Genomic DNA, 20,074 nt, shown 5'->3' with positions numbered 1-20,074 from the left:
AACCTCTGCTCTGTCTTTGAAAGTGAGTTGTTTCTATGGATGTAGATTCTGGTTTTCCACCTGTGAGATGGGAGGTTGGATAAACCTCATTGAAAAGATGGTAGGAGAGGGAGTAGAGGTGAGTGGTGCTTTCACGCTGGGCTTACCCTGGCATGATAACATTGGGTCAGTCCCTTTACCTCTCAGGCTCAATAGCCTCCACAAAAAAATAAGGGGTTTGACTAGATAATCTCAGAAGTCCTTGCAGGTCTAAAAATGAATGATTCATAAAGTTCAGTTCAGCATTTTAGAACACACTAAACAAAATAAAAATCATGATTCACCGTGGGCAGTGCCTCTGCATTGATTGTTTAACCCATGAGAATTTCGGGAGGACAGTGTGAGGTGTCATTGTAAGCAGCAGGAGAAACCACTCACCAGCTTTTACCTTCCCTGGCTGTGGACAGTTAGTGCTGGGGTCAAACACAGAACCTCTCACATGTTAGGCAAGCACTCTAACACTGTGTTATACCCCAGCCCAAATTTCTCAAACCTTAGAAATAGCATATTTTAACTAAGCCACATCTGCTAATCAGGATGTGGAACTGAGCAGGAACCAGAATGAACCAAAGCATCAAAATCACTTATTCATGTAAGTGACCAGCTTCTTATCTATCGCTTTTTTTTCATATTGAGGTCAGAGTGGTAAAGCTATTTAAGCAGTATACATTTCCTTTTGCTTAAGAGACAGAGATTATCAGGACAACAGCCAAGGGCACAGAGTCACCCTCACTAGTAATTTCCAATGGCTGAAAATAAATGCATAAATATATTAATTCTACTTGATAGATTATGTTGCATATTCCCTATAGAGCTATCATTATGATTTAATGTTTTCACTTATGTAAACCTGTGAAATCTTGTAGAAACCTGAAAGATGAGAAGATGCCACTTAATGCATAGCCCTCTTGTATTCTTCTAAAGGTGTCAGTTTAGTGCAGTGAAGAATAAGAGGTTCACAAAGAATCTTCTGCACAAACTAAATTAGCAGAAAGAGCATGCTTTTATAAAATGCTGCTTCTGTTTTCTCTAAGTGTATAATGATTTCACACAATTGAAAACTTAGTGTTGTCTACCTGAATTTGGTATAATGAGAATCCAGCCAGTCATTGCTTTAAGCTTTTTTTATATCAGAATTAAAGTAGCAGTACTTACCTTCCCTTATCACCTCCTTTGGGAGTCACCATCTGCATGATGGTATAGACTTAAACTTACATCTTAGTGTGCTTAAAACTAAGCAACATTTAAAAATAAAAACAAGGAACATTTGAAACAAGCAACACTTAAAAAATTAGTTCTTTCCCAATAAAAGCTGGTCCATGTGTATGCTGACAATAATTTTAATCCTTTTAATGTCTAAGTGAAGAAGATTGAAAACTATTAATACTTCTGTTAATATTTTCTAGATATGATGTTACAGCAAATATTTAGGGAAAATATATTTTTGGAGAGTTCTAACAGGGGAAACAATCAATATGTGCATTAAGTTATGTGGCTTTAACCATTATTTTTTCCATTTTTTGTTGGTGTATTATAATTATATATAATGGTGGGATTCATTGTTATGCATTTGTTCATGAACACTGTATAACAGTATGTTGGCCAAATCAAACAATATTTTTTGAAGTGAGTGCATCTGAAGTTGGATAGGAATAGCTTCAAATATTAAAATTTCCATGTAAATGTCAAGTCTTAAATGTTCCCTTTCCATACTTTTTATGAGGTCAAAAGCAGCTTGGATATAAACAATTACATTTTTGGCTATTTCATTTTCAAATACTACTAATCTTTGGTTTAATAAAAGTATATCTGTTATCCTTGTGATTTAATTGATGGACCGAAGAAAACCAGACACTTCACATAAAATGGGATTTATGAACCACTGAAGTCTGAGTAGTAGCTGCTACATAATACAAATAGTAAAATATAGACTTTTTTGTTTTGTTTGGAAAGGAGATGGCAGAGGGTGAAGAGTGACATTGTCATTTGAGTTTATAATTTGAAAACATAAAAAATGAGTGAAATTAAGAGATTACCATTTGAGTCTCACCAGATGCCACCCCCTGCCTACCCTTAGGCAATCTATCTGCGAGACTTCACCTTGGTGTTTAAAAGCCACTGCAATGAAAAAGCGATATTAAAAATGGTGTGTTTTCACAGTAGGAAGTATGACAAATATGTGGTGTCTTCGGAAATTGCAAAATATTTTCTTATTCATTTTGATACCTTGCTCTTACAATATATGAAGCCAAAAAAATATATAACAAACACTGCTTTAAAATGAGCCAATTCTCTGATGCCTTGTTTGTTTCTTAAATTAATTCATGGGCAATGAATGGGGGGCAGTAAGAATAAAAAATACACTCTGGTGATAGCGAATACTATTTCCTACCTAAGAAAATAGATTTATTGTCTATTCTGCACACTTGATTGCATAGAGCAAGAAAGTAGATGGCAGCTCTGTCTTTTAATGGGATACTGATTTCACTCTACACAACATGCTTCGTTCCTCATGACTTGGGTGTTTTGTGGTTGCTTACAATGTAGTCAGGCAACAGACTCAGACCATGAAAAGGCTACCTGTTATCAAATACATTAACAGTGCCAGAGATTCTCTTACTTTTGTCAACAAGACCTTGTTAAACTTGCATATCTAAGAAGTTCATTGGGAGCAGTGTAAAGCTGCTCTAATGTCAGTATATTCTTATCCACAACATTATTTTGAACCAACACAATGTACCTTGCAGGGTAATATCTATACTCCTTGCCTCCCAAAGCTTGAGCATTTCATCATTAGCTTATAATGTTTCTCAGAAAGGAACACCTTCTCCCTGGGAAGTTAGAATGTCCTGACTTCAGCACATTCAGGCCACCTATTCATTTAAGAGTGTTATGGGGACCAGGGAAATGTCTCAACTATAGGGTTCTTGCCCAGCATATCCAAGCCTTAGGTTAGATCCCCCAACACCACTAAACAATAACAACAAAAAGAACCCAGAGGGCGGTTTGGTGTGTGATTACCTAGTCTGTTTTGCCCCTAGAGATTTCTTTATGGAAACATACTCGCACAATGCCTGCGTGCCAGAGAGTGGAAAGTCATGGTCTCGGCAGGGAAATGACTGTCGCACTCATGGAGACAGCGTCTTCACATGGCTGACATTAATGACAACCCAATGCTGTGCACTCACGGAGGGTTTTCATTTCAGAAGAACATCAAAACCACTGACTCCTTTCAAGTCGTCTTCTTTTACTGCGAAACCAGAAACCATGTGGACGGCTTCTTTCAATAATAACCTGTGTCCCAGCTGCAGGCCGTATAAACTCCTCGTCATATAATTTTCTAATTTGTGTGTAGGTAGTTGTAGCAAACAACTTAGTTTATTTCAGAACATGACATCAGAGAGCACGTTTGAATCAGTGGTGAGGGGTAATGAAATCAGAGGTTCCACCGAATCCACCCTAATTGAATGGGTATTGTCAAGAGAAAGTTCAGAGTTTCCTCCCAAAGTCATCTACATTATTAGGTAACGAGGCCGATTTTATTTTAACAAATGTACTAAGAGGTATGCTTTCATGTGAACGTTGCCCCTTCAAAGCAGTCAAGTGGGGAGGCTGAACATCTGTGCCAGTAACTCTGTTCCTGCCAAAAGCTGATGTGTAATCCCTCTTCTGGATTCGCCTTCCCTCTGTTAGCAATGTTTGGATATTCTCCAGAGCGGCCATGGTTCTCCTGGAAAAGGGAACTTGATATCTGAGACAACCAATATAGTTAACGTGTTGAAAAAGGTAAATAAAATGGTCCAGACCTTTTCCTTAAACTGACTGAAAGAAAGAAAGGCTGGAGGTATATCTCAGGGGTAGAGCATGTTGCCTAGCATGTCTGAGGCATGGGTTCCATCTCCAGCACCACCACCAACAACAACAACAAAAAAAAGACGGAGAACTATCAATTGGCTGATGTATCTTTCTCATCTCATTGGCACTGACAACAAAAGACATAGCACAAAGTAGTTCATGGCAGTGATGGCTTCCGTACTTTCGAAGGTCAGTCCTGGTTTTGGTATGGAGGCTATTGCCAGTGACCTTGTTGGAAGAAAATATTGACCACTAGTTTTATTCCAGAAAATTGACAGAGTAGATCATGACAACAATGAGGGGAATTTGAAGGTTACCACGGATGCCGCCTAGAGCTTCTTCATACATGCCACTTGCGCCACAGATCCAGATGGCCGCCTTCTTGATTGGGCATGCTTCGGAGTATGTCAGAGTTACTACTCTCCTGACTAACAAAATTCTCTAGTAACCAGTAAGTGTGGGAAGCTGAATGGAGGGAGAACAAAAGGGAAACTCCTGCCCAAGAGGACCCAGAATGGTGACTTCTATTGTCGCAATCTGATGGTAATCACAGGATTCTGACTTCAGCCGCCAGTTCAGAAATTGTTAAGATGCCACAAAACTGGGTCATGGGGCAGCTCGGTGGTTTCACTGTAGTCACATGAAGCTCCCTAATTTCCAGATCAGCAAACCTGTTAGGTAGCCGCAGCCACAAAGTCGAGAAGAGCATGCACTGGGGAATCAGTGGATATTTTAGTTGTGACATTGACGCTTTCCCCAGGAGAAGTCCTTTGTAATTATTAGTATTCTCTTCTATTTCATATGTGGCTATGTTTGGGGATGTTGAAATGGGCTTTTAAGAAAGTTTTATACTTTTTTAGGATTATAAGATGTTACTGAACAATATTCAGATCTACCACTTATGCTCCTGTCTCTGTGCCTTTCTCCTGGGGATTACCTCAGCTTGCTGCAGATGGGGGGGAAATGGCCACACTGGAGTAAGATGAATGGCAGAGTTCCTGGAGAAAGCACACTTGGGTCTGCCACTCACAATCTCAACTTAGCCCACTGGCCATTATAGCTATTGCTAAAGTATTTGTGACTAATTCCCCCTGGCTTAGCAATTGCTTTCTTAATAGACAGATCACACATTCATTCAATTTGCAATTGGTACTGAATCAAAGTCTTGGAATATTAAAAGACATCATTAGGAAATGTGTTCGTTGGCCCTCAGAGCCAACCATTTTCTTCTAGTTAATCCTTTTCTGTTCCCCACCTTTTGGTTATAGTTGCATGTTCACAGTGATGTAGAGGCTGCTCAGCCATCTGTCTAGTTGGGAGAAAAGAGTGAGGAGCTGTGGTATCGGGTGGGGCTGATGGCTCCATACTCCTCAGCTCCCTCACACACATCAGACCAAAGGTGACCTGATCACTGTTATCCAATATCAGGTTTCTCTACTTTAAGCTCATCCTTAAAGCCCTTTTGCAGAAAGTCTCTGGAATGGTACAATATAAAAATCATATAGACCTTTTAATATCATTGCTATCACTATGCCTGGACTTCCCTGCCTTACTGAGGACTTCATGTTTTCTGCATGGTGCCTTGAACTTTGACATAGATCCCCAAAGCATTTTATAAAATTACTCTGAAGTAAAACATTCTCTGAAATTAGCAATGTCCAAAAGTCAAGAAAGAAAGGAAAGTAATAGATTCAATCTAAAATGTACTGTCTCATTGACAGTAAAATGTATCTCCTTATCACCACTGACCTCAATGGACTAGGAGAGAAAAAGGCTTCCTTTCTCTTGTGGGTATAATAATTCATTCCCAAGGAGCATGTTTGAAGTGGCCTGCCATTTTTCTGGTAGAGCTACTTGCTTTTCTATTGATGGTGGCAAATTCCATGCTATAGTAATCAGTTTATCTCTTCTGAAAGCTTAAAAAGTCAATTTTAAGAAGAGAAAAGTGGCCTCAATAGAAATATTGTTTATTTTGAAGGCAGGGAGTGGGTAAGGACCAGTCAAACTTATCCTTGTGACATAATTTAAAGGATATTTTAAGTTAATATTAATTGCTCATAGGTGCTAGCCATTCTTCTGCTTATTGGCCAGCAAGTTTGTGGCATGACTCATTTTTTTAAAAAAGCATATCGAAGATTATGTGTCAAAAAAAAAAAAAAGGCCTCTCTCAGTCAGAATTTGAATTTAGAAGGTTATATACTTATTCAAATTTTTTTTCCCTAGTCCTTAATTCTCTTTTTGGACTCCATTTCTTGCAATTGCTTTCAGTAACTGACTGCCTCAGGTCTCTTGAATAACAGTGAAGGCAAAATTCAGAGTTAGAAGTTCATCAGTTTCCTAGAAGACAGTATTGCCCTGCCGCCACACTGGGCATCAGTTCCCCAGCACCTCACAGGGAAGTCTCTTTTTTGAGGAGTACATGTTTGTGATACCACCATACCCTGCCACCAAAGGTTTTTCTGTGTCCCACTAGCCCTGGTCTTGATCCTTCATATCTAATTCCCAAGGCAGTTGTACTTGGAAATTATGCAGCATAAGGACCTAAAATGCTTTGCAGATAGCAAAGATGTTTTGAAAAATGTATAACAATGGGAAATAGATTTGTGTCACTGATGCTACCAACTATGGGCTTTGCCTCTGTTAATTTAAAGCAGAAATGTGCTATTAGTGGCCTTCAAAGAGAGACCGGGAGAAAAAAAAAAAAAATGAAACCCTGTCCCAACACATTCACTTGAAATTGTTTACATTGAAGGGGGGACGGGAATCTTTCTTTTCCCGTCAACACCATGTTAGCCTTGTTGCCTGGTGTCGTCTCTCATGGTAGGGTATGTTATTAAGAGGGATTCTATTTGACTGACAGTAGTAAATATTACTTTTAAAATAATGAAAAAATGTGTGGGGGAAAGGGATTTGTTGATTAGAATATTCTGGCCCCAGTGGGCACTCTGAAAGAACTTTAACTTTGACTCTTAAAGGGAATATTTGGGTATATTCCCTTTTCTAAGCCAAAATGCAATGAAAATGGGCAAATTGGCTGCCAGGTGGGCCACCCTTCCACTTTCTATCCATTTTCTATGAGTGAATGGCACTTGCTGAGCTTTGCCATAAAAGGATGCCCCTGCTGTTGGGGAGGTGATGATTCAACTCACTCCTGGTCATCATGTCACAGGACCGGATCTGGATGTTTATCTAGCACAACACCATGTACCTACGAACAGATGAGGAAGCTGAGCCCTGGAGTAAGGTGGTCACAGAGCTTGACATGTGTCTGGTAACTGCTCATTCCGCAGGCTGTTGTGGACCTCTCCTCACCATGTCTTTCCCTCACTTGACCTCAGTGTGTGAGGCCTCACTCCTACTTCCTCCACTTATCACCTCTCCAAGATGCCAACCCCCTTGTGGGCTTTCCCTAGAAAGAAACACTGGTTTCCTTCAGTTGTGCTTTGGACCTAGTTAGGATTGCTTCTCACATTAGGTCTCTGCATTAGAAACAGAGCTACTAAACAACATGCCTGTGTTCAAATGGAGCGCCGTGATTTTTCCCTTTCCATTGTTCTGATAGGTCCTTCAACTCCTATGCGCCCCTGTCCTTTAAAAATCGGTGATAGCAACGATAACAGCTAATACTTGATGAGCATTTACTATGTGCTAGACACTGAGTCTGTAGGCACTTAACTTGTATACCCTATGATAATGAGGTAACGATCATTTTAAAGACCAGCAAGCAGTCAGAGAGAGTTTAAGAAAGCTCCCAGTTTCACATAGCTAGGAAGAAACAGGGCAGGGATTTGAGCCCAGACTCTCGAGTTTGCCAATCGAATGTCCGCACTTTACTTCAAAGTTGTACTCAACTCTCTTCCTTCTTCTTTTAAGTCTTTGTTTGCATCTGTAATTGATATGCAGCAAAACTGGTGAACAAGATGAGGTGTGCTAGTGGGTTCGATGCATCCTCTTCATGTCTCTGGTACCTAGTCATAGTGGCTTTAAGAAGCATGTGGTAGTGAGACTAGCAACTGGATGAGCCTGTGGGTGAGTGAGGTGTGTTTCTGTGTGAGTGTGTGGAGCATGTGTGTGGTGTATGAACATGGTGTCTGATGTGTGTGTGTGTGTGTGTATTCATACATGGTATGCAAGTATAGTGTGTGTTTGTGGTGCGCATCTGGTGTATGGGTAGTGTGCCTACGTAGTATGTGAGCCTGTGGCGTGATAGATGGTAGCAGCCATTGGCATTAAAAAGAACCTGCTATTCTGAGCTCTGGCTGTGACAGTAAGATGTGCCTGTAGCAGCTGTTAGCAATCAGAGTGTGTTTCCATCTGATGTGAAATGTGCTGCCATCACTTGTGAAATGGATTTCAAAACCTTGCTGTCCTAAAGCACCAAAGTGTGTGAATGGTGCACTTTTACTGCACATTAGAAAATTTCACTTATTCCAGTGATAACTTATTCACTTAAGCTATCTTCAATGACAAAGACACACACCGTCCAACACGGGATAGCTGGTAGGGGTATGTGTAGCACAGTCATACAATGTCATTGGAAATGTTTGTCTCTGCAGGCAAAAGAAGCATTTTGGACTGTAGGTTCAGAAACTGAAAATGGAACAGGAAGAACAGTGCCGTGTGCCTCATTTTGCTATCTCTGCAGGCTACTGCTTTCTTGCTTCACCTCTGTGCATGACTTACATAAAAACAAGAGGCTTCAAGATAAACATCCAGGATATATACTTCCTTTTACTAAGAAAAAAATGACATTTATTAGACGTTATAGTATGTGAATTGATGCTTAGATGTCAGACCTTCTTAAAATAAATCTGACAGTCTCTTAGCTTGGTGCAGAGAATTCCTTCTCCTCATGTCTCACAACAACTTAATGTCCCCAAGGCTCTACTGCCTTCTTCTATATTTCCCTTTCGCACTAAGAAATGGCCACCAGCTTCTGCTGTTTCCCCTTGGGAATGGATATAGAAACAAATGGTTGCTATCAGCAAATATTGTTAGCCCTTCTCTGGTTGAACTCATGTATTATAACTAAAAATGTAAATGTTCCTTTAATTAGCAAGTTTAAAGAACATACCATCTGAGTGATAGTCAGAAAATACTCCTCATGTCATTAGTCCAGGCATTCCTATGCCTAGTTGAATTGATTGTCTTATAAAAGGGAAATTAAAAAAAAAAAAAACTACAATTGAACTGCAATCTAGAAATAGTGCTGTAATGTATTTGAAGGCTCAGAACTTGCTACAACCATTGTTTGGATGTTGTTGGTTATGTCCTTAAAGGTGGAGGTAGAGAAGGAATTTATCATCTAGGATTTGATCACTAATTCATCAAGATCTTACAATCTTAAAATGATTAATAAGTCAACATCCATGCTTCCTCTTCTGGTAAGCCTAAATAATTTGCTTGTGATTTTTAATAAACACTAGATCCTTCTCTGATCTTTTATCTGGAGATCCATTCCCCTGTTAATTCTAGGGAGACCTCTTGGAAATGGGAAATGGCACAGAGGTGGAGTAGAGAGATGGGATGTAGCAAAATCCTCATAATCATCCTCACCCACCAAGATGGTCTGTGGACTAAGGAGGTTTATATTTCATGACTATTCCCGTGACTGCAGATGTGCTCTTTTTAGTCTTCTGTGGCTCCACATAGATCGACGTAAATGCATTTTTTAAGGCTTAAAGTTACAAGTTTTTTCCAGTTTTTCACCATGGATCCAAAGTTTATTTGGTTGTGGAATATTTCTTAAATGACATAATCTACTATTTGATGAGCAGTAACTGATCTCAAAAAAAAAAAAAACACACAAGCTACTATGGAAAGAAACAATGGGTTCCTTCGCCTGGTAAACTTTTATGACTTAACCTGGATTCTTGTGACTTTGACCCACTTCTACACATCTTAATCCAGCTGGTTTTTGTGAATGGCATGGCTAGGAGGTCACAGAATCACCCCAACTGGAATTAACAATCAGTGGCTGACTTTTTAGGCAGACAACTTTGACCTCTTAAGGAATGAATACTCTTGAGGCAAGAAGAATGATTTGAATTATTTACTCAGAGAATTATCATACTATCTGCCAAGTATACAATGGGTGAAACTCATATAAAGCCATAGGACAGATAGATTTTTAAACAAATATCCTAAAACCCATTTCCATGTCAACGGATTTCTCCATGTTTGGACTTGGAATTGAATCACATGTGTGTTCATTTTTGTATCATCAAATGTATCCATTATTTTTTAAAAAGCTTCTAAATTGAAATACCAAGATCGTAAAATGCATATTGCTTTCAGTATGCATAGGCAGGTGTGAACTTAAAAGAGCTGTAAAATAGAGCGGTTATCTCCTGGGTTTAGGTGTGAGAATTTTGGTATAATTGTGTAAAATAAGATTGTGTCATGAAACACAGTAATTCTGATGCTTTTGGTTGAGCAGAAACTAGATAAGATCTCCAGATTTTGGTTTGTCTTTAAAGATACCCTTTTTTGTTGTTGTGAAAAATAGACTTTGAATGATGACAGCAAAGAGCTGACCCCGTTGCTTTCAACTGTGAGGCAAGGAAGACTTAACCTAAATGTGGTGTAATTGTTCTTGCTAAGGGGGAAAAAGGAATTGGTATCTTAAGTGAGGTTGATTGCTAGAAAAGATTAGATGCAGTTCTGTGAGTCAGATGACATTTTGCATCTAGTACTGTCCAGAATTATATAAGGGACACCTATTGTTGGAAAAGAAGTTATTAGAAGTTTCCCTTGAGCATCGGCTAACAAATTAGTAAAGTAAAATGAATTCTTTTCCCATTAATATGAAAGGACACTTAACCCACACTGAGAATTTCAGAGAAGAATTTTTTTGTTGTTGTTTTATTGTTATATGTCCCTGATGCCAGGGTCCTAAAAAATCTTTAAGAACTCAGGGCTGGGGTTGTAGCTCAGTGGTGGAGCACTTGACTAGCATATGTGAGGCACTGGATTTGATCCTCAGCAGCACATAAAAATGAACAAATAGATAAATAAATAAAGGTATAATAAAAACCTTCAAGAATTCTATGTTTGGGGGGGGTATTTGTTTCTAGAATCTTAGAAGGACCTTATTCCAACTGGGAATAATTGACTAAATGGCCAGTTACTTTTGTCTTGGCCCTTGATTTCACATAACCACACAAATTCTTAACAACAAATAAGTTCTTTATTAAGAGACAGGGATTTGGTTTGGAGAAATAAAAGAGGAAAAGAACGGTATTGGTCATCTTGATAGCATCATATTTTGGGGGGTGAGAACTTATTCGGTTTATCAGCTCACCAGAAAAGTAGAATGAAGTATTTGTCATCAGAAGCTTCTACTTTTGCTGGTTGATTTTGAGTTTTTGTTTTTGTTTGTGGTAATGGGAATTTGAGCCAGTCCTTCACACATGCTAGGCAAGCATTCAACCAATGACCTAAGTCCCCAGCCCTTATTTTTATTTAAAGACAGGGTCTCAGCCTCAAACTTTCAATTCCTCTGCCTCAGCCTCGTGAGTCCCTGGATTATAGCCTCATTGGGTCAAATTATTTTACTGAAGGTTTAATTGGTTACTAGATAGTTACCAAAAAAAGATAGTCAGTTGCTTTAAACTTAGACATTTTGTGCACTACTGTGTTGAAGGAAATTTTAGAGAGAACTGGATCTAAAAATCTAGACCATCCACTCTTCCTCTATGTGAAAAATCCTTTTCCTCTCTAATTTGACAGAATTTCCCTGTCTAGGGACAAACGTGCTCATTGGATTTGGCTTTTAGAAAATACGCATCATGGAATATGAGTCAGTTTCCCAGGAAAGTTTAATCAAGTAGGTATGGAAACATATTTCAAAGAATTCATATTCATCTCCCACTGTCAGAATTACCCACATATTCACAGAAAGCCTCATGAGAGGATATGCCAGGCTTCCTTATTCTTTGGAGATTTTCTGCATACACAGTTCAGCTTTCTCTGAATTCATTTGGCACATTCTGGCCTAGTGTTTTAACTCTCATGCACCTAACTCTTACGGAAAATGGTCCAAATTCTAGACTTTCAATTTTGCCTATACTTAGTTTGCAAATAGCTGTCAAATTACAGTGAAAATCACAATCAAGTTAAAGCTTTTGACAAGTGCCTTAACAATGGATAAAGGGTAGGACTTGGGGAATAGGGACACAGTAAGGTGCAGGATTTTTTAAAAGCTATAATTTATCAGGATTGTTGAAGTCTTACCAACTGAGACTTGGGATGTCAGAGGCTGACATGTATGTTTACTGTGTTTAGCAAGTGGAAATCATGACATTTACTGTTTTAAAAGTTCAGTTCAGTGACTTTGCATATGAAACTTGTCATAGAGAGGTGACTTTACATCTAAGTTCTCTTTTTATTCAGGTTGAGACTAAGCTGGACCCATCAGTCCTCAGAAAGGCATTTTAAAAATGAACAATTTTTTTTTAATTTAGATACATATAGCTCACAGATGAAAATGATAGTCCTATGTGTTTTTTATTCTTTGTGGCTGAGCATGTTGTGGGTAGTGAGGGTACAGCGTCCTGGTTCTTGCCAAGAATGATATACCAAGCCTCCTGAAGCTTCCCATTTATATAGGTTTTTCATCTTCAAAGATATTTGAAAGCATTCATTTGCCACCACCTGCCTGGGAGGTAAGAATTATTCCCATTTTATAGATGGAGGAAGTGGAGGTGTAAGTGACTTGCCTGGGGCCACCCACAGAGTCAGGTGTCAAAGGGAGACTTGGCAGGGCCCATCTTAGCTAAATTGATCCCCAGCCATTTCTCTCTGATGTTATTTCCCCCATGAGAGCTCCAGATTGCTGGTGAGACATCAAATAATCTGGAACAGAAAAGAAACACCAAGTCTACCTTTTTGTGTGTGTCTGTTTCTACAAGTAAACCCTGGGAAATTTAGACCTAAAAAAGAAGCCAATGAGCCTTCCTGAGGCTCAATTTTCACATCTGTAAAATGGGAATAAAAATACCCATCTGCTCCTTCAGGGACAGACGAGCACTAAACTCTGAACAAAGTAATGAGGTGAAAGTCTTTTTAAGCCATATAAAACTCTGCAAATATCAGGTGTTACTGTTTCCTGAAATAGCTTAAGACGGCTTACAGAGGGGTAGAGCTTTTCTTAGATGTCTAATTATTTTGGTGATGAACAGCAAGGATTAATATTGTCATGAAAGAATCCACAAATCAAGGGAAGAAAAGACAACACTGGGGGGAAACTTAGCATTATATGTGCTATATATTTAGTAGACAAAATGGCAAACAAGTTGACTAGTAGTTTGCATCTTATTCTGTGGGATTATTGAGCATGCCTGGGTTAGGGAATGTAGCCACAGTAGTACTCCAAGCCACTGTCCAGGATGACAGTCTATTCCTCGCCCACGGTGGAGAAGAAGTGAGAGCACTCTACAAATCCACATGGTGAGTTGCAGCCTTCCATGGCAGCAGTGACTGAGTGGAGAGAAGCCATTTTACTCCCTGAATGTTCCTGCTCCAGTACACAGAGCACCTTTGCACACCATAGATGAGGGCACCACCTCTGGAAGGGTGGTTTAAAAAAAAAAAAAGGAGCCCATCTGAATAGACAAGTCAGAGAAAAGCACCCTCATGCCACATGGTTGCAGCCACTCCCAGGAGAGCTCACAGCCAGGTACACTTCAGCACCCACCTTTGCCCTCTCAGCTGCGCTCCACTGGGCAGGTCACAACCTGCACAACCGTCTTTGGAGGCCCTCAAACTAAAAGAGCCACGAAACTGTAGAAGCCAGGCATTCCCAAAGTCGCTCCAGGGAGAAAGGTGAAGACTCCACGGCTTTCTGCCAGCCAGCCTTGACACGCAGGCCCGGCTGCCATTCGGGCAGCTGCTGAAGCCTTTAATACTGCAGCAGTTCTAAACAGGGATAAAATAAAGTGACTAATCCATAAAGGACTCAAGCCCATTTTACTGAAAATAAAATCAAATGCCTTGGGGTTTTTCTTTTTAATCTTTATTGGTTTTTCTGCTTACAAAAGTAATGCATGCTGGTTGTAAAAAAATTCAAACATTAGAGAAACATATAACATAGCAAGTGGAAAGGCCTCCATATTCTCAGCCTTCCAGGAAAAAAACTACCATTAACAGAATTGTGTAAAAGATAGATACTTGTGTTTTTTTTTCCCCCAAGCTGTAGTTCTTTAACATTTTTGCAACACAAAAAAATTGATTGACATTCATATGTGTGATAGACATACTCATGGGTGTACCCCAGGTTTGGCCACTGGCCATTTCCTGACAAGCAAGCAATAACCCCACCCCATTCAGTCCTTTTCAAGAATGTCTATGGTGTGCAAATGAGCTAGGAGAAAAGACACTACTGGGGTAGTAGTAGTATGGTTGTTTATTTTTATATGAACCAGTTAAAAAAATTCACTTTTTTTTTTGACCATTATTTGTGACAAATTCCTTGTGACACTTTCCACAGCTGATTTTGACATGCACTATGCTTAAGCAAACAGTTAAGTGCCACTGTTGTTAAGGATTGCTGTAGTAGCTGGTACAGACTGCCTGTCACAGTATTTATAAGCAGCTTTTCTCTATCCCCACTTCGGAAAGAGCTTAAAGTGTGGAGAAAAGAATTTCATTTTGCTATAAGGCAGGATTCCTTATCAACAACAACAATAATAATAACTACTGTTTATTGAAGGCCAACTATTTCTAAGAACTGTGTGATGCATACATATAGGAAATACATACATAAAATGAGCATATATAAACCTTCTAGAGATGCTGTGTCACTTGTACATTGTACCAATGAATCTTCATGTATGAAACTGAGGCTTAAAGAGGTTAAGTAATTTATTTGCCCAGCTGTAAGAATTGTTAACCTTGGCATTGGTCACTTTACAGTCAAATATTCTGGGCTGCGAGTATGGTTCAGTGTTGAAACACTTGCTTAGCACACATGAGGCTGTGTGTTTGATCCCAAGACTGGAAAAAAAAAAAAAAAACTATTCTACCTGGAATTTTGCAAAATCGAGAAGGCCAAAAAAGTTAATGGTTACTTTCAGTTATAAACAAGCAGATAAATCCCAGAAAGGGGTTGGGCACAGTGGCTCACACCTATGATCTCATCAGTTTGGGAAGCTGAGGCAGGAGGATTACAAGTTTAACACCAGGCTCAGCAACTTAGTGAGATCCTGTCTCAAAATGATAAAAACAAATAAATTAATTAATAAAAAGGCCTAGGGATATGGCTCAGTAGTAAGTGTTCAATCCCTGATACAAAAAAAAAAAAAAAAGAAAGAAAAAGAAAATCTTAACTTTTGAATTTAAACAGAAAGACAAAATGTGACCAAATCTCAGACTTACCATTTTCTACCTGAGTTTGAAAAATTAATAAGCCTCTCTGAACTTCAGTTTTCTCATCTAAATGATGGAGATAATAATAGTAGTGACGATGATATTAACAATAATAATACCTATTTCACAAAAATAAGATAATGTCTGACACATTGTAATTACAAATATATGTTCACTATCATTGGTGATTATAATTCCATTAGATTATTATCAAGAGAACACTGCTCACCCACAGAATGAAGTGATGGGTGCCTCTCTTGTACAACTTTAATTTGGGAGCAGATTGGGCATTGCACTCTGGATCAGTGTAACTCCCAAGATAGGTCCTGAGGCGTAAATGAGTTGTTAAGAATGTCAGTGCCCATGTTCTTGACCTTTTGTAGTTAAAAATAAAAATCTAACATTTTGTGTTGATACAACACTAAATGACTGCCCAGCCCCAGGACCACTTGGTTAATTAGCATGCTTGTATTCCAGGGTTTCCTGCTGCCACTTGTTGTCAGCTCCAGAAATTTGCCTCTGCAGGTGTGGAGAGTCTTTTTGAATTACTTAGATATGTGAAAGCAGATTATTCAGGCAATAGAGCTGAAAACGTGGGCAAATTAGAATTTTTCATAGCAAGATTGTTCATTGGGAAGCCAATTTGCAATGATGTGGATAAGTCTTGCTTCAAATATTTCACTACATTAGGATAGTTATGAACGCTTGTGAAGGTTGACAATAGTGGTGTCTGACAGAACTGGTATTTGCAAATGATGGCTGAGTTCCTGTGTGCGGTAAATGTCTGGGCCAATGTTCATAATTTATGTTGAAAGAATATTATTTTGAGAAGACACAACACCACCTGGTAGAAAATGGAAAACATGAAGGGATGCAAGGCAAAGGGATTTTTATCTTTTTCCTTTTCTTGGATGGAAAATTCAAATTTAACCCAGGTATGGTGGTGCACATGTATAATCCCAGCAGCTCAGGAGGCTAAGGCAGGAGGATCACAAGTTTGAGGCCAACTTCAACAACTTAGCAAGTTTCTAAGCAACTTTATGAGACCCTGTCTCAAAATTTAAAAAATTTTGGATGTGGCTCAGTGGTTAAGCACCTCTGGGTTTAACATCTGGTACCTAAACAAAAATCTCAAACTCAAATTTATTGTACTATACTATCTTCCTTTTGAAAACTTTGCAAGACCTTGATTACATTTTTTTCTCATTGATTAATTTGATTCTACAAATTGAGTAAAAGTGGGGATGGGAGGCTTCAGTGCATCATGGGATTAAGTGGAGAGATGAGTAAGTGCCCTGCTCTGTTCTGAAAATGGTTGCTTTCTAGAAATATCAACATGTTTGATAAGATTGCATTCAGAGGGTTTGCTTTTGAAGCAGGTAGATTTCAGCCATTTTTTAAAGAGTACTAACAATTGATATTGTCTTCTGAGATAATAGAGCCACACAGGGGTCAGCAGGTAGAGCAGTTTAATCTGACTGATCAAAATAACTGAAAGTTGCTTTGGAGAAATCTTTCCATTCCCTTACCATGAGATTCTTACTGAGGCATATTCTAACTGATTCTGATCCTTCAGCCAACATTGTCCACTGGAGCTAAGCACACACAGAGTGGGGACAAACATGTAGGTGAATGGTCTCCCACTTGGACATACAAGTCAGTCTACAGTGAATCCATTCATGAATCCATTCATTGGATTCACTAAGCTTCACAGCATCTCTACCTCTTAGGTCCCAGCTTGGGTATCTTTGAAATCTGAAAGACACTGGGAACCTAAGCAAAGCTGAAGACCAATGGTATAGGAGCCTGACTCAGACCAGCAGTCCTATTGCAATGGCACCAGACTCTGGGTCTATGCTGCAACCAGTCTCCGCCCTCCCCACACCAGACCATAAGCCATTCAGGTGGCAGTGCTGGGTCCACAAAGACACTCCCACGGTCACCCCCATCATGAACAGACCTCCCTATCTAGAATTTACAGGATTTCCAGAGCCATTAGCTCTGGTCACTGCCTTGAACATCATTTCACTTCTGATTGGCCATCCACTAAGAGCCCCCAGCAGAGTGAACATCATTTTCCATATGACCCAGATACAGCTTTACTCTTGCCCTTGCCCATATGTCCTGCCCAGGACTCTCATCTTCTTTTTTTTTTTTTAATATTTTTAGTTGAAATATGTGCACAATACCTTTATATATATTTATCTTTATGTGGTGCTGAGGATCGAATCTAATGCCCTCACATATGCTAGGCAAGTGCTCATCCACTGAGCTACAGCACAGCCCATTTTATATTCTGAACAATATGCCTGATCTCCCCATTATTAAGGCAGATTGAAGATAATTCTTGAAAGGCCCAAGTTTAAGGTTAGTGTTGCTCTAGTTGCCTTGGGTAGTTTTGATGTTGACTTAAACTGCAGGGCCTAAACAGGTTGTATATCTTTGATTTCTGTGATTGTAGCTTGAGGTGAATTATAAGCAGAAGGAGTTCTGCTTTGGTCCTCTTTATTTCACATATAAATTCTGTTTAATAAGTAGTCCAAGTACTTTATGTTGCCTAATTATTCTGTTCCTTACAGGTCAGAGTGGAGGAGGCTAGTTCTCATTATAGACTAGTTAATTCAGGTGGGAAAATCCAGACAGTAACTCTCAGCTGATATCAGCTTTCAGAATTTCTTACTGGCTTTTTTGAGTCTGAAAATGTTGAGCCTCCCCACTGCCCCGCTCTCTCTCTCAACAATCTGTGGCAAAAGCCTTTCCATTGACTATATAAAAATATTGGAAGAGCCATTAAATATGAGACATTGTTATATTTCATAATTCATACAGAATTTTTCTTGAAATCAAGTACAGCACTAATGGGGAGGCCGAATTGTGAATGACAGTTTTTATGAAATTCAATTTTAAACATATTAAATTGCAAAACTCAGAATATAAATATTAGTACCATTACTGGGGTATTAGAGAGCCTCCAGATTATGGAAAATACATTGGATATGAAGATATTGAACAATCTCTAAATCTGGACAAGCAAAGAAACTCAGTATGCCAGCACTAAAATAACTGATAGGAAACAGACTCCCTAGGTAGCTTGCCCTCCATGAAAGTCACCAGAGTTCCCATGGAAGAGAGTAAACAGGACGCATGGCTTATAACAAGGTTAATCCAGTGGCTTCTTGTGTGCAGTATATATTAACTACAAAATTGCATCAAGTCCAAAGTAAGTCATTTGTGTAAGCCATCCCAGGATACGAGATGACATAAGAAGAAAGAGTGAGCTGTGTGTGTGTGTGACTTACATCATGCAGCATATTCCCTGGACAGAGTCCTTGCTCTGTAGAAGGCATGAGCTATGTAGAAGTTGTATAAAAATGAAATAGACTTTGGCTGTTTGGGCACTTGGCAATTGTATGTGTGCATACTTCAGTGGACGTAACATGCAGTAGTGAAAACTGTAGAAAGCAAATTTAGCCTAATGGAACATGCCAGGTAAACTGGGGACTGTTGCCATCCTGTCTGTGTGGCTCCACTTTGGTCTTCTTTATTTCACGTAAATATTCTACTTAATAGGTGGTCTAAGCACTTTCTTTTGCTTAATTATTCTATTCCTTCAGTTACTTTTTAAATTCTTAATTGTGTTCTTTCTAACTCTATTCAAAATATAATGCATTTGCTCAGAAATGTGCTTTGTCACATTTGAGAATGTTGGTGTGATATGTTAATTATCTGGTTGGTCTTCCAGGAGGAGGCATCTTTAAATATTAATTGATTGGCTAGACACTTGCAAACTGAACCCAGAAATCAGTTTCCAATGTAAAAAACTCGAAAGCAACATATCCTATTTGTCAAGATCTGTCATTAATTCAGATAGGATATTAACTTTATGGTTGAAAGGTTTTGATTGTACACAAATGAACTAATTTTTAACATATGGCAACTACATTAATTTAAAAAAGATGAGTAAGGAATTCTTCCTTGCCATCATATGTAACTTATTAGTATTTTGAATTGAATCATTTTCCTAAGTAGACCTGACTTTTTGGAGTCTATTTTTCTTCATCAGTTGAGCTACAGTGCTCAGCCAGGACAGATTTATGGCCTTTTAAAAATAATGATGGAAAATGAGATCGGAGGAAACATTTTAGTATCTGCTTTGCTCTGAGGCCTAAACTGCGAACTCTCCAGTTCTTGAAGGCTTTGAAATGCTGATTCCAGTCTTCTTGTGGGTTCTTAAACACCTTCTCAAATGACCCATTTTAATAACCCGAAAGCTATTATATAACGAGCAGCCATAATTTAGTCCAGGGCTCTAGGGGGACCCTCACAGTTCAGCAATGAATAGTTAATGCAGTATAATGTTTAGCAGGTTATTAGTTTTCACTATACAAATGCTGATCAGGGAACGCTTTTATAAGGTGTTTAAAAGAAAATGTAATTAACTGGTTGCGTGCTTCTGTTGCAGCTCAAATTGAAATTATTCCATGCAAGATCTGTGGAGACAAATCATCAGGAATCCATTATGGTGTCATTACGTGTGAAGGCTGCAAGGTAAGCCTTTTGAATTGTTGTTGTTCTATTAATGTTAGAATGTATCTTTGTGATTTCTATTTTTTACTTATCCTATGTCTAAAAATTCAATTCCTTGGAATTTTGAATGATGATAAATGACAGGATCGAATAAATATTTTGGTGTTAAATTAGAATCCAAGAAGTTATATATACTTTGACCGCTCCCTTCAATCTATCAGAAGATGGGGAAAAGGTATTTGAGCATTGTTTATGTTTTTCACTTCCAATTCCAGAATTAATTGAA

At 38.8% G+C, this 20,074-nt stretch overlaps 1 protein-coding gene across 2 annotated transcripts in view; it reads left to right on the top strand.

Moving 5' to 3' along the window:
• Positions 1–20,074, top strand: part of Rora (RAR related orphan receptor A) — a 174,588-nt gene that overhangs the window by 114,548 nt on the left and 39,966 nt on the right. For both annotated transcript variants that reach the window (XM_076850878.2, XM_076850877.2), the window contains exon 2: positions 19,724–19,809. Coding sequence is in view for 1 of the 2 variants with exons in the window: in XM_076850877.2 (XP_076706992.1) it covers positions 19,724–19,809 (86 nt within the window). In the remaining variant the exon portion in view is untranslated. The remainder of the gene's footprint in view (positions 1–19,723; positions 19,810–20,074) is intronic.

Source organism: Callospermophilus lateralis, chromosome 3, assembly GCF_048772815.1.
Source record: "Callospermophilus lateralis isolate mCalLat2 chromosome 3, mCalLat2.hap1, whole genome shotgun sequence".
Classification (NCBI taxonomy): domain Eukaryota; kingdom Metazoa; phylum Chordata; class Mammalia; order Rodentia; family Sciuridae; genus Callospermophilus; species Callospermophilus lateralis.
This window is presented reverse-complemented; position numbering and strand designations above follow the sequence as displayed.